Source organism: Osmerus eperlanus, chromosome 11, assembly GCF_963692335.1.
Source record: "Osmerus eperlanus chromosome 11, fOsmEpe2.1, whole genome shotgun sequence".
NCBI classification, from domain to species: domain Eukaryota; kingdom Metazoa; phylum Chordata; class Actinopteri; order Osmeriformes; family Osmeridae; genus Osmerus; species Osmerus eperlanus.
Genome location: NC_085028.1, coordinates 16,870,277 through 16,884,380, shown reverse-complemented (window position 1 = coordinate 16,884,380; position 14,104 = coordinate 16,870,277). Strand labels below are relative to the sequence as shown.

Here is a 14,104-nt window from a genome sequence, read left to right as displayed (position 1 = left end):
AGTGAATGATGAGGGAAGATTAGATCTATGGAAGTCCACCAGGCATGCCACCAGCCAGTAAAAACAGGCAGGCAGGCAAGAAGGGAGGCTAAGAGAGTCAGTCAACTATTTAGCCAGGCAGTAAGCATGGGATTGGACTTTCAGCCAGTCAGCCAGCCAGCCAGCCGGTCAGCCAGCCAGCCAGTCAGCCAGCCGGTCAGCCAGGCGGTCAGCCAGTCAGCCAGCCAGCCAGCCGGTCAGCCGGTCAGCCAGTCAGCCAGCCAGCCAGTCAGCCAGTCAGCCAGGCGGTCAGTCAGCCAGCCGGTCAGCCAGCCGGGCGGTCAGCCAGCCAGCCGGTCAGCCAGCCGGGCGGTCAGCCAGACAGGCGGTCAGCCAGTCAGCCAGCCAGGCGGTCAGCCAGCCAGGCGGTCAGTCAGCCAGCCAGTCAGCCAGGCCCACTCAGGGGTCTTAATCCCGGTTGTGTGAGCGTGGACGTGGCGCTGACTCAAGACTAATGGACCTTGATAATGGAGCAAGCCAGGCGCCAGGGTTATGCTAAGGGACGGACACAACAGGGATGTACAGCAGGGTGTGTGTGTGTGTGGGGGGGGGGAGGGGGGAAGGACTGCATGACTCTTCCTTTGTGCTCTTTGGTGGTGACATATGGGACCATCATCCCCCCTCCCGAACCCCCCCCCCACACACCCCTTCCTCTCAGACCCCACCCCCCGTTCATATAGACCCCCCCCCCCCACTCAAGAGACTGGTCTGTCATCAGTCAATAACAGGAAGGATCGTTAAGTGTCTGTCCAGGCAGGTCTGGTGATGGTCAGCACCACAGACACACACACACACACACAAACACACTGGTCAACCCACCACTTCACACACACAAATGCTGGTCAGCCCCGGGGAAGGGTGGTGGGAGGAAGGGTAGAGGGGGAGGGCAGGGGGAAGAAATGAGTCTGGGGGAGATCTGATTACACACACACACGCACACACACAGCCATCGTTACATAGGAAGAGGGGACAGTATACCCTCTCATTAACATAGATACAAGAGATAGATGCTACAGCTGCTCCTGGCTGTGTGTGTGTGTGTGTGTACGTGTGTGTGGGGGGGGTTCATGTGTGTGTTGATGTGTGTTGGGGGGGTATTTGGGGAGTAGATACTAAACGTGAGAAAGGAGAGATAGATGAGGGGAGAGAGAGAGAGAGAGAGAGAGAGAGAGAGAGAGAGAGAGAGAGAGAGAGAGAGAGAGAGACTCCATGTCAGTTTTACTACCACTGCTCCAGTGATGTATATTCCAGTCAGGCAGTGATCTCTGCATTAGACAGATTGAGTCTGCAGTCATGTTTTATCACCATGCCGTAGCGCTCTCTTCTGAATGAGTAGAAGGTCCATTAAGAACGCTTCAAACTAAAACACCCAGATATGAATGTCTGAACATCCTGTTAGCGTTTTCTAAATGTATACTTGACGGTCTTTAATTTTGAAGCAGATGGACGGAAAATGTACGCGTTTTCACCCCACACCCCATTCCCATCCCTGTATCCCAGTCCATCCTCCCCTCCCCCCCGCCCCCCTCTCCCAGCCCAAACCCCCCCCACCCAATCAGCATTCCCCATGCCTGCCTCAATCCCCCTCCCCATCAGTCATGCCAGCCACACACCACCAGGTTCCCATGACACTAAATTACTTCCTGTTTGCTCCCACGCACACTCTTCCTGACTTCCTGTCTGGTCCTGTGCTCCAGCTGCCCTCCACCAGACAGTCCTCCACCAGCCAGTCCTCCACCAGCCAGTCCTCCACCAGCCAGTCCTCCACCAGCCAGTCCTCCACCAGCCAGTCCTCCACCAGCCAGTCCTCCACCAGCCAGTCCTCCACCAGCCAGTCCTCCAGACCTGTGTGTCCATGTAAGGCAGCAGGCGGCCCGGCCAACCGGCCACTCACCAACCCTCTGGTCCTCTGGTAATATATGGATGTGCATGGGAACACTTTATTCTATCGAAGCCATTCCCCCAACTCCCCCTGCCCCCCCCAAACATCCCCTCTCAGTCCTCCACCCCCACCCCACTATGCCCCAGGGATCTAAAGGCTGGTTTCCAGTCACACAACATTTATCGACCCCACTCTCCAAAGCCTGCGCTAAATGACCACAATGACCAACCTCGTAAATATGAGATCAGATACGGTTTTCATATCTTTTATTTTTTAACACAATAGGCCGCAGAGAGTGATGTTGGTCCCGAGCCACCTCTCGCACGTGGAAGGGCTGTGTATTCTTTCGTTATGAAAGCAAAGACTGGACTCGTTTGATCCGGCTGAACTTTAACCCTAATATAGACTATAGGTGTACTTGAGGCGTGTTTTTAAAGGTCAGCTGGTTGCTGCACCACAAAAAGGGTTCCATCCTCGTGATCCCCAAAAGGCCTGCAGAGGGTGCACAGGCAGGGCCACGCGCCTTAGCGCGTACGCACCCAACATAGAATTGATTTAAGTCTTAAGTACACCCCGTCTATTCACTGAGTGCAGATGGTGAGTCACTCTGGACGTTCACTGTGTAATCCCCATTTACAGTAAATGATTCAAACGAATACAGTAAACGAACAAACGAATTTGCCAATATTCCCAGACAGCTCGTCTCTAAAAAAAACTATTTCTATACGTATAGCCAGCATTCACTGCGCAAAACGATTCATTAAAGCGATCAAGTCACTCCCTGCGCGTGGAAGAATAGGATGCGCCAGACGCACACTCCAGTGGATTCCGTGGCCCGCGGCTTCTGCCAAGTCGATTTATGTCACTCAATGGCCTCTTGACACCAAAGCTGAGTAACTGTTACATAAAACAATATTCGAGAATTCTGCCCAGCCAACTACCTTATCTCCACTGGGGAGGATAGCTACAAGAGAAAATATGTATATAGGCTATTATCAGTTTTGTATTATTATTATTATTATAGCCCACATATTTGTGATGATTCTCTTCCTCGTCAAGCTGGGCGTAAAATAGGCTATTTTGCTTATCAACCGAAGTCACCACAGCCAGTGTTGCTCGAGCCTGTGTCGGTGTTGTGTAGGTGGACAGGGCTCACCTTTCCCAGATAGAGCTCGTCCAGACCACAGTCTATCCACTTCTCCACATCCAGGCGCCGCTGAAGTTCCTTTCTGTTGTACTTCACAGTCACACGCGCTTGCCGCTTCTGCACGCTTAGACCCGGTTCCCTACCGGAGCCCCTGCTCGGTGAGTGGACTTTGTTGTTACATCTCCTCCCGACCCGGTTCGCTGCCATGTCCACAACGAATGACGAACACGTGCAGACTGGTAGACCGAAGCGAGTAAATGCGGTCGGGGCGCAGTAGATGCGCGGTAGCGGTTGCACCGTTCAATCCAAATGTGAGGCGCGGTTACAGCTGCTGGGTCCTAGTGCCGCAGAATATGTGTCTCTTTTCTGCTGTGCGCCTCAAGCAATGTAGCTAAACTCTCCTGAGGTTATGCGCAGCGTCATTAATAATTGATTATTTAAATAACTATATTTCTGCCAAAAAATAAAATATGTAGGCCGTAGGAGATGACAGTATTACATAGGCTTACAGATAGCATTCTGAGAAATGTAGATCTAGAGACAAATTAACTTCTAGTTACTCAGTTACTTACTTAAATAAGTACATGTCAACTAATGAGTCATTGTCACTTATTTTAACAATACGGACCCTTAACTAAAGTGTATCGTAATGCCAGTGTGTTCACAACTTAAGACCCAAATCGAATCGCCCCCCAAACCTTTTCTCTCTCTCTCTCCCTCTCTCATTCGCTTTTTCCGTGTTACACTGACACACCACCACCACCACACACAACCACACACACAACGCTTCCGTGACTAGGGCGAAGCCTCACTTAACCTAACTTAACAATTTCAGCATTCATAAAAAGAGAGAGTCGTCACTAGATGGCGTCTTGCGCGCCATCTAGTCTTGCGCGCCATCTAGTGACTGAAGCAGGCGTAGCATGCACAGACCTGTTTTCTGGTCTCTTTTAGTTATGCTTTTTTTCGAACCTTTTTTACATTTCTTTTTCAACCTTTCGAAACTTTCTTTGGAAAATATGTTTTGAACCTTTAAAAAAACTATTAGCTAAACTGTGTTTAATTAACACTGGAATTACATTATTTCGCATTATTGGAATGACTTCAGTTTCTATGCATTGTTACAGATTCTAAGCCGTACAGGATAGTTGAGACACGGAAACAGTGACCAGAGATTAGGCTGTCTCAGTTGTAAATGAGTGTCTCGTCAGGTTTGTGGTTGGCAGTGTTAGCAGGGACCAGGGAGGTTCATTAAACTGGAACATCAGTCTGGGAGTGTTGAATGAAGACGAGAATTCCGCGAGGTTATAGAGGATTGACTGACCACCGACATACGGATGTTTACATTGAGTTATTTAGCATACGCCGTTTAGCTGTATACTGTCTGTCTACACAGGCTACTGTTTGTGGCTTTAGATAAAAGCGTCTGCTAAATGAATAAAATATAGCCTAACGGTAATTATCATTATATAAACTGAACCGAATTGGTCAGAAAACTTTCAATATGGATATAACATCTGACGTCATACAAGGAAGGATGAAAGTTGTGGGGCGTGACGGTGGGTGGGGAAAACCGCACCTGTTACAACGGTGGAGCTTATAGTCTACGACGTGAAACAACAAAGGACAGTGTTCTTCAACAGGGAAGTGGTCGAAGCAGAGCCTACGCACTTCTAAATTGATAAGTTTTGCTTGTTAAAAAAAACGTTTTACTTGGTTTGATCAGGAAACGAATCAAGGAGTTTAATTGTGAGGTAAGGCTGAGGACAGAGACAGGTAGAACAACAACCATGGCTCAGGTGTTGAGCGGCGGCATATTGTGCCTCTTCGTCGTGTTCGTCACATCTCAGGTGCAGGAGGGAATAGGGGGATGCGCGTGGGACACAGAAGCCGACCCCGAACAGGGTCTAGAGCCGATGTCCTACGAAAACGGAGCCCGTAACCTGGCTCACTTACCGGAGATAACCGACATGGAAGGGTGTCAGAGGGCTTGCTGCAACAACAAGGACTGCCAGCTCGCTATGATCGGTAGACCAGCAGACGGAATGGCTCAGTGCTACCTGGTGACCTGCATTAAAGACGGCCAAGACGTTTGCACTCTGGGGCCCTCGACGCAGTTCCAGGTCTACCGTAAAACATCCGAGCGTCAACACACCCCGAGAATCCAAGTAGTTGGCCTCAGCGACAGCGAAACGAGGGTAACCAATTCAACAGGTAAGGGTTATTAGAATACCCAGGTACGCCACATAAGTCACGGGTTCACTATAATTCCAAATTATATCATCAACGCCTAGTTGTCTTGTGTAGGATCACCCTATGTATCATCTCTCTAATCATAATTTCTGTCAGGGAGTCAGATGGCTGAGTGGTGAGGGAGTCGGGCTAGTAATCTGAAGGTTGCTGGTTCGATTCCCAGCCGTGCCAAATGACGTTGTGTCCTTGGGCAAGGCACTTCACCCTACTTGCTTCGGGGGGAATGTCCCTGTACTTACTGTAAGTCGCTCTGGATAAGAGTGTCTGCTAAATGACTAAATGTAAATGTAATAATTTGGGGCCAGGGCGGGTGACGTTGGAAGACCATTATTAGGCTACTCAGCCGTTCATGCCCCCTCGTGCCCCAACACTTTTATTGACTTGACAAACACAACCCATTGTATTGACCTGCCATTATCACAAGCTCTGTGATAACAGTGGTTTATGTGACAATACTGGACTTTAGCCTCGTTCTTGTCATTGAAATGAGTTAACGAGGATGCGGGTTAAGATGAAGAGATGGATGACATAAACCTGTTGACCAACGTGGGCGTCCAGTTCTAAAGAAAAGAATGCTGTTTGGCTGCTTAGCTTTTCCTGTGGCAGCTCCACGGTCCCCTCTACCCCCCCCCCCCCCCCCCCACTTACCGTGAACACGACAGGCCTAACCAGTCTGACTAGTTCACATACGGCAGCTCACGGTATGTAGATGTTGTGGGGAAATGCAAAGCTCGAGCAGGGCGTTACTACATTTTCTGACAACGAAGAATGAGTCTGATTCAATGTTTTATTCTCTGGTTTTGAACCGTGCTCTCAGCACATTGTTACGATCCAGTCCGATTAGTCACAATCGTGTTGAAATGATTGTGTAAGGAGAAGGTAAAGAGAAACAGGGTCATTTGTGCTTTTAAAATGGAAACTGTTATGGTAATGAGCAACGGAGGATGAAACGTTTAAAAGCGTGTGGTTCTTCACGCTAAGGCCCCCGCCTCCTCTGTCACTTGTGTCACTGGTTCTGACTCCACTTTAATCCACTGTTGACTTTTGTACTTTTTGTTGTAAATCTACATGTCATGGGCATTGTCACATGACCTTCTCTTGTCATCCTGTTTGAACACACTTTTCCGAGTCCGAAGGTTTTAGAATTCATCTGGGCTGGCTTCTGATGAAGCCACGTTCTGTAATAGATCACACCTCTAATGACCTCTCCTTTCCCTCTCTCCCCTCTCTCACTCCTCTACTCTCCTTTCCTTTCCTCCCCTCTCTCCCTCCTCTACTCTCTCCCCTCTCTCCCTCCTCTACTCTCTCTCCTTCTCTCCCCTCTCTCCCTCCTCTACTCTCTCTCCCTCCTCCCCTCTCTCCCTCCTCTACTCTCTCTCCCTCCTCCCCTATCTCCCTCCTCTACTCTCTCTCCTTCACTCCCCTCTCTCCCTCCTCTACACTCTCCCTCCTCTACTCTTTCTCCCTCTCTCCCCTCTCTCCCTCCTCTACTCTCTCTCCCTCCTCCCCTATCTCCCTCCTCTACTCTCTCTCCTTCACTCCCCTCTCTCCCTCCTCTACACTCTCCCTCCTCTACTCTTTCTCCCTCTCTCCCCTCTCTCCCTCCTCTACTCTCTCTTCCTCACTCCCCTCTCTCCCTCCTCTACTCTCTCTCCCTCTCTCCCCTCTCTCCCTCCTCTACTCTCTCTTCCTCACTCCCCTCTCTCACTCCTCTACTCTCTCTCCCTCTCTCCCCTCTCTCCCTCCTCTACTCTCTCTCTCCTTCACTCCCCTCTCTCCCTCCTCTACTCTCTCTCTCCTTCACTCCCCTCTCTCCCTCCTCTACTCTCTCTCCCCTCTCTCCCTCCTCTACTCTCTCTCCTTCACTCCCCTCTCTCCCTCCTCTACTCTCTCTCCCCTCTCTCCCTCCTCTACTCTCTCTCCTTCAATCCCCTCCCTCTCTCACTCCTTCCCTCTCCATCTGCGACTCTCTTCCCTCTAACTCTCTCCCCCCTCCTCCCACAGATCAGTGCCTCCAGCCCATGTTTGTGGGCAGGTGCCGTGCTTCCCACCGCAGGTTCTATTACCACGCCGCCAACGGCTCCTGCAAGACCTTCATCTACGGCGGCTGCAACGCCAACGGCAACAACTTCCAGTCTCAGGAGGAGTGTGAGAAGACCTGCTCCGGGGTCACAGGTAGGAGCAGGCCGTTAACACCACAGGGACGCCACCGTCAGATCACCCCCCCCATGGTCCTAAACACCAATGAATTCAGGTTCCCAGAACCGCTGTGTAAAAAACGTCTTTTGTCAGCTCACATGATTGAGTACTTCTTTGGATTAAAGAGTAAAGGAGAAGGTGGCTGATGGAAGTTGTCTGTGGTTCAGGGCCTTGTGGTTGAAGGGACAAAACATATTAGCCAACAGGAAATGTTGCTGCTGCGTGAGAGATGGTGTCACCAGCCTGCTTTAAGCTGGAGGCTGAGGGGCCCTGTTGGTTTAGGCTGGTGCTCCCAAACACAACATATATTATACTCACAAAGTATAACTACAAAACATATTGACATGTATTAAAAGTTATCAATGAGTATGTTAAGTTACACAATTATATAATATATATTTTCAGGACACTTTCAATTGTGTAGAAAATATTACTATAATGTAATGGTATTAAGATCTCATTTTGTATATTTAAATTAGATTTAGGTGTCCTCTCTGCTTGGGCTAGTCAGTGGTCTGAGCCCAGATTGACTGTTGCGAGTTTTATATCCATCAATCCCATCTCAGATCAGAGAATTTGTTTTGGAAGATTCAAACTGTCACATGTTTGTGTCTCTTGTGCCTGTCCTCTACTGCTTCACCCCCTGGGTGTCAGTTTGGTCCAGAGAGCCATCCTGTACGAACAAAGCAGAGAAGTCACTTTCCGGTTTGTCTTGAGTTATTTAGTGTGCGTGTGGTGCTCTCGGTCCCTGTGTGTTGTTCTGTGGTCAGTTCGCCAACTACCATGGTTTTAGAAAGGGAAGTTACTGACTGTAATATTTGCACAGGTCAGACGCTGGTTACCTGTTAACTTTTAACCAGTGTCTGAAGTGGGTGTGTTTGTGTGTGAATGCTTGCGTAGGGTTGTGTTAATGCTTGCGTGCGTGCTTGTACTGGGGGTGTGAATGTTTGTTTTCTTTGTCATAAACCTGAAGTCTGGCAGCTTCTTATTAGTCCAGCAGGATGACCAGCAGGATGACCAAAACACAGTTTCAATCAAACCTCTAGAAGTTGATCAACAGATTTAGCCTGTGTTGTCCATAATATCACCCTGTTGTACCTGTTTCAGCTGGGAGCTTTCAGGCTCTTTGTGTGTGTGTTTGTGTGTGTTTGGTCTGCCTGTGTGATAATCTGTGTGTGTGTGTGTGTGTGTGTTTGGTGTCCCTGTGTGATAATCTGGGTGTGTATGTCATGTTTTATCTTTCTCCAGTCCGACCGGTTAGGTGACCTCTGGCTCTGTTAGCCTGGATCAGCCCCTCTCAGGATGAATCCCTAGATTCTGAGGATCAGGGTGTGGCTGGGCTGTGAGGTCATTAGCAGGCAACCCTGGCCAGGTAAGGGGTCGTAGCCAACCCCCCGGGGGTGCGTCTCAATACTGTGACGTGCCTCTCTTGTCTCGCTGTCCTCTCACTGAGCTGGGGACACGAGACAGGTGGCTGAGGTCTCCTCTGACACTTCCTGTGTAGATCCACAGTGTCACCTCACGGTGAGGAGGTCACTTTAGACTATTGACACACGCCCTTCTTCGTGTGTTTGGACAAGGACTTATCTGTAAAGGAGTATTTCTACAGTGTCACTGCCGCAGGAATGTGTTAGTGTCAACAGGGGAGAGGATGATCTGACCAGCTGCCTGGTGGGACTCCCGTGTACTAAACATCTGCTTGTTCTGTTCTGGCCTCATCTAGTACTGTAGAGCGGTGATCTAGTGCTGTAGAGCGGTGATCTAGTGCTGTAGAGCGGTGATCTAGTGCAGTAGTAGAGCAGTGATCTAGTGCTGTAGAGCGGTGATCTAGTGCAGTAGTAGAGCAGTGATCTAGTGCTGTAGAGCGGTGATCTAGTGCAGTAGTAGAGCAGTGATCTAGTGCTGTAGAGCGGTGATCTAGTGCTGTAGAGCGGTGATCTAGTGCAGTAGTAGAGCAGTGATCTAGTGCTGTAGAGCGGTGATCTAGTGCTGTAGAGCGGTGATCTAGTGCAGTAGTAGAGCAGTGATCTAGTGCTGTAGAGCGGTGATATAGTACTGTAGAGCGGTGATCTAGTGCAGTAGTAGAGCAGTGATCTAGTGCTGTAGAGCGGTGATCTAGTGCAGTAGTAGAGCAGTGATCTAGTGCTGTAGAGCGGTGATCTAGTGCTGTAGAGCGGTGATCTAGTGCAGTAGTAGAGCAGTGATCTAGTGCTGTAGAGCGGTGATCTAGTACTGTAGAGCGGTGATCTAGTGCAGTAGTAGAGCAGTGATCTAGTGCTGTAGAGCGGTGATCTAGTGCAGTAGTAGAGCGGTGATCTAGTGCAGTAGTAGAGCAGTGATCTAGTGCAGTAGTAGAGCGGTGATCTAGTGCAGTAGTAGAGCGGTGATCTAGTGCTGTAGAGCGGTGATCTAGTGCAGTAGTAGAGCGGTGATCTAGTGCTGTAGAGCGGTGATCTAGTGCAGTACTGCAGTGATCTAGTGCTGTAGTAGAGCGGTGATCTACTGCTGTAGTAGAGCGGTGATCTAGTGCTGTAGAGCGGTGATCTAGTGCAGTAGAGCGGTGCTGTAGAGCGGTGATCTAGTGCAGTAGAGCGGTGATCTAGTGCAGTAGTAGAGCGGTGATCTAGTGCTGTAGAGCGGTGATCTAGTACTGTAGAGCGGTGATCTAGTGCAGTAGTAGAGCAGTGATCTAGTGCTGTAGAGCGGTGATCTAGTGCAGTAGTAGAGCGGTGATCTAGTGCAGTAGTAGAGCAGTGATCTAGTGCAGTAGTAGAGCGGTGATCTAGTGCTGTAGAGCGGTGATCTAGTGCAGTACTGCAGTGATCTAGTGCTGTAGTAGAGCGGTGATCTACTGCTGTAGTAGAGCGGTGATCTAGTGCTGTAGAGCGGTGATCTAGTGCAGTAGAGCGGTGCAGTAGAGCGGTGATCTAGTGCAGTAGAGCGGTGATCTAGTGCTGTAGAGCGGTGATCTAGTGCTGTAGAGCGGTGATCTAGTGCTGTAGAGCAGAGGTTGTTTACTCTCTTTCTCTCTGTCACCCTCTCTGTCACAAACTATCTCTCGACCTATTTCGCGCTCGCTCGCTCTCGCTCTCTCTCCTGCTCTCTCTCGCTCTCTCTCTATCTCTCAGGCCCTGTTGTGAGTAAGGAGGCCTATCCTGGTACGCCTGAACCTTCTGCAGACTCGAAGCCTGGCGCTGGGCCCGTCCAGGCCTCCGCCCGGGGCAGAATGTCCGGGCCCCTGCGCCTGGAGGACCAAGGTGACCTCACAATGTTCTCTTCTTCTCTGTTGTGTTATGAGCGTGACACAGATATCTGTCGTAAATAACAACCGTAAACATAGATATAGGAGATAGCAGGCAGAAACTACAAACGCACATCCTGTGTTGTGTGTGTGTGTGTGTGTCTGTGTGTGTATAATCTCACTGTGGTTATCCTTGTGTTGCTTCCACACTATCTGATATGATGAAGATATGTTCTTGTTAGTCTTCTCAGTAATGCATCTTCTGACTGTGACCAATCTTCCTAAGAATGTTCCGGGTCGCAGGCCAGCATGCAGATCTGTCATAGTTTGACAGATTACATCTGTCTTGTGATGTTGTGGGACAAGCTGGGACATTTGATAACAGTAATGCTCGTCTGATTGGTTGATGTCATCTTCAAACCAATCAGCAGATACTCCCAGCATGTTTCCCAGTTAGTCAAAGGACAATGAAGCCAGACTATCAGACATGGTTTTAAGAAACCAACTAGGGGTTGAGAACAACATGAACCATGTCTGAGTGCATCACTTGACGTATGTGCACAGTGCTGTGTAGATAGGAGTGTATTTTTGTAGTACTGTGTGAATCGTGTGTGACTAGACCTTGTCTCTCTGTGTAGCTGTAGAACAAGACGTCCATAAGGAGGGGCAGTCTGACTACGCAGGTGAGGGATATTTTCAACCAATCGGAAGAATTTAACCCTGTTGTTCCAGCCAATCGGAGCATCTGATTGTACTCTCCCCTCCCAATCAGAGCGCTGCCAGGCCAAGACGGAGGTGGGACCATGCCGGGCGTCTATGAGACGCTTCCACTACGACTTTGCCACGCAAACATGCCAGCCTTTCATCTTCGGAGGCTGCAGTGGCAACAGCAACAACTATCACACGGAGGAGGATTGCATGAGCTCCTGCACAGGTTCTCTCTCTCTTTCAGTCATCTCTCTCCCTCTCCTCCGCCTCCATTGTTATGTTTGTTTAAACCTCCATCTCTACATCTCTCACCTCTCTCGTTCATCTCTCCGTTCTCCAGTGTCCGTCAGTACCTCCAAGAAGGGTCCTGCTGTTGCCAACCAACAATACATAGGTAATGAGCAGATCTTTCCAAAGTGTCTCACTGGGTTCTAGCATGTTCTAACTGCGGTTCTCTCTCTGCCAGAGGTCCGCTTGTTTATTGGTATTGTTGCTTTACTTAAAAACTCTTGTGCCTGAGACCTGTACACAGTACTTAACGTATTAAAAAGAGTCTTCACATATGAAAATGAGTCCCAGGATGGCAGATGATGATGCGAGCGCCCCTCTCTCCAGACAGCTGCGTGGTTCCTTATGATGCGGGGCCGTGCAGGGCGTCCTTCCCCATGTTCTACTTCGACTCCGTCTCCCAGACCTGCCGCCCCTTCACCTACGGAGGTTGCCGAGGCAACAGCAACAGTTACAGCTCCGCGGCCGAGTGCCTGTCTCGCTGCACCGGGGATCAGGGTAGGCCGCGCCCGTTAACCCTCCCGTAGCCAGAGGGCTCTCTTGCCCGTTAACCCTCCCGTAGCCAGAGGGCTCTCTTGCCCGTTAACCCTCCCGTAGCCAGAGGGCTCTCTTGCCCGTTTACTCAAGTTTCAAAAAATGTGTGCGGGGGTGTGTGCGGGGGTGTGATTCCTGTAGACGGTATGACAGAGCACATTGGACACTAACCGACCACTGACGGCTGGTGCCTTGCAACTGTGAGGTCACACCCTGCCTGCTCACTAATTGGTTGTAACTCCGCAGGTCGCTTCGAGCTCTTGAACGCCGATGTACATGGTTGGTGGGTGCCAGGTGAGCAGCAACGACCCCCCCACCCCTCCGACCCCTCTTCATTGTTTCTCTGTTTGACCCCTGACCCCTGACCTCTCTCGTCCTCCAGCGCTCTTTGTCGTGGGCACACTGGTGGCTCTCACCGTCCTGGTGCTGGCCGGCCTGATCGTGGTCACGGCGCTCCGCACCCGCTGCCAGCGCCACTCCTCCCACGGCGACAAGGAGGAGCTGCTGACCAGGCAGACCTCGCTGGAGACCCTGGCCCAGGACGAGAGCACCAAGGCGGTCGGCATCTGAGGAAAGACCCCAGGCTGCGTCTGGGCTCCAGAGGCCTACAGATGCGTTGGTGGTCTGATGTTGTTCTGGTGGTGGGAGTGTGTGATGTGGATTTTTAAAATGTTTTAATTTTTTTGCGTTTTTTTGCTTTCAAGATCTTAGATTGCAAACCAACTGTAGCCTACTGACCTTTTTGACCTTTTTTTTTAAATCCACTTAATGGATGGATGTTCTTGACACTGTGTTTATAAGAGAAAAGTGAAGATAGTTTGAGATTCTCTCATCCGCCTTGAGAGAAGGACAGCCTCAGCTACTTAACCACTGGAAGGAGACAACCGCATATTCAATGAAAGGATTTGATCATCTTTTAAAAATTAATTTGGGAAGGATGAAATGAATATATTTTACTATACTACGATTGGGTGAAGGTGATCGCTCACTGCAATGTTTTCCTGTTTTTAAACCTTTATTATTCTATAGTTTCCTTTTTTGCACTAATAAAATACTACTGAGTTTGTACAACACAGCACACACTTAACATTACAATACTTATTAATACAGGAACCAGAAGCCTTGTGTTTCCTGTGAGATGGACCTCTAAGCCAAGCAGACCGTTACATACATGCACACAGATATTCAGTCACCCAGGCATGACTGCTGAATGTATTTATACAAATAAAATGTACTGGACCTCCTTTTATGGTGGCTCTCGCGTTTTGTTTTTGAAGCATTTTCTCTTCCAACCACTAGATGGCAGAAGCAACCACAGGAAGTCATACAGTCTGAAGACTGGCTATTTAACAATATATTACATGTTTTTATTCAAACTAACAGATCTGATGAGATATAGTGAGGATGGTAAATAATCTATGCATTAAGTTGCAAGAGTTCAGTTTTCCGCCCACCTTCTAGTTCTGAGTTCCTCAGCGGTGGAGGGGTGGGTGGGGGGGGGGGGGGGTAACCAGGTAACCAAATGAGGCCTTGAAACCTCTCCTCCAGGGAAGCTCTCAGCCAATCAACAAACTGTTCTAAAATTAGGGCCCGAAGACGAAACGATGAGCTCACTTCCCAGCCATGTACACACTCCTCCCACACACACACATGCTACACACACACACATGCTACACACACACACACACATGCTACACACACACACACACACACACATACCAAACACACACACATGCTACACACACACATACCAAACACACACACTCACACGCTACATACACACCAAGGGGGGCAGCTATTAGTCAATGAGATT

At 49.5% G+C, this 14,104-nt stretch overlaps 2 protein-coding genes across 3 annotated transcripts in view; one reads left to right on the top strand and one right to left on the bottom strand.

The window, feature by feature from the left end:
* The window catches only part of ppp1r14ab (protein phosphatase 1, regulatory (inhibitor) subunit 14Ab), an 11,952-nt gene extending 8,562 nt beyond the window's left edge, over positions 1 to 3,390 (bottom strand). The window contains exon 1 of the mRNA XM_062472985.1: positions 3,078 to 3,390. Coding sequence (XP_062328969.1) covers positions 3,078 to 3,275 — 198 coding nt within the window. The 5' untranslated portion in view covers positions 3,276 to 3,390. The remainder of the gene's footprint in view (positions 1 to 3,077) is intronic.
* A 1,230-nt stretch (positions 3,391 to 4,620) lies between these two features.
* spint2 (serine peptidase inhibitor, Kunitz type, 2) lies at positions 4,621 to 13,535 on the top strand. 2 transcript variants are annotated; one of them, XM_062472966.1, is made up of 9 exons: positions 4,621 to 5,282; positions 7,326 to 7,496; positions 10,649 to 10,777; positions 11,406 to 11,444; positions 11,534 to 11,695; positions 11,810 to 11,863; positions 12,085 to 12,255; positions 12,538 to 12,585; positions 12,674 to 13,535. In XM_062472966.1, exons 1-9 carry the CDS (start codon positions 4,859 to 4,861, stop codon positions 12,859 to 12,861), a joined length of 1,386 nt encoding a protein of 461 aa, XP_062328950.1. In that variant the 5' UTR covers positions 4,621 to 4,858; the 3' UTR covers positions 12,862 to 13,535. The 2 variants fall into 2 exon arrangements, with proteins under 2 accessions (XP_062328950.1, XP_062328949.1); XM_062472965.1 differs by having other exon boundaries at positions 4,623 to 5,282; positions 11,400 to 11,444.
* The last annotated feature ends 569 nt before the right edge of the window (positions 13,536 to 14,104 follow it).

What these genes read in the sequence shown, in the direction of transcription:
- spint2 (XM_062472965.1), top strand. Translation starts at nt 4,859, where the DNA reads ATGGCTCAGGTGTTGAGCGGCGGCATATTGTGCCTCTTCGTCGTGTTC. An exon ending in TTGCATGAGCTCCTGCACAG is followed by an intron (nt 11,696 to 11,809) that starts GTTCTCTCTCTC and finishes TCCGTTCTCCAG; the next exon opens with TGTCCGTCAGTACCTCCAAG. An exon ending in TGCCAACCAACAATACATAG is followed by an intron (nt 11,864 to 12,084) that starts GTAATGAGCAGA and finishes CCCTCTCTCCAG; the next exon opens with ACAGCTGCGTGGTTCCTTAT.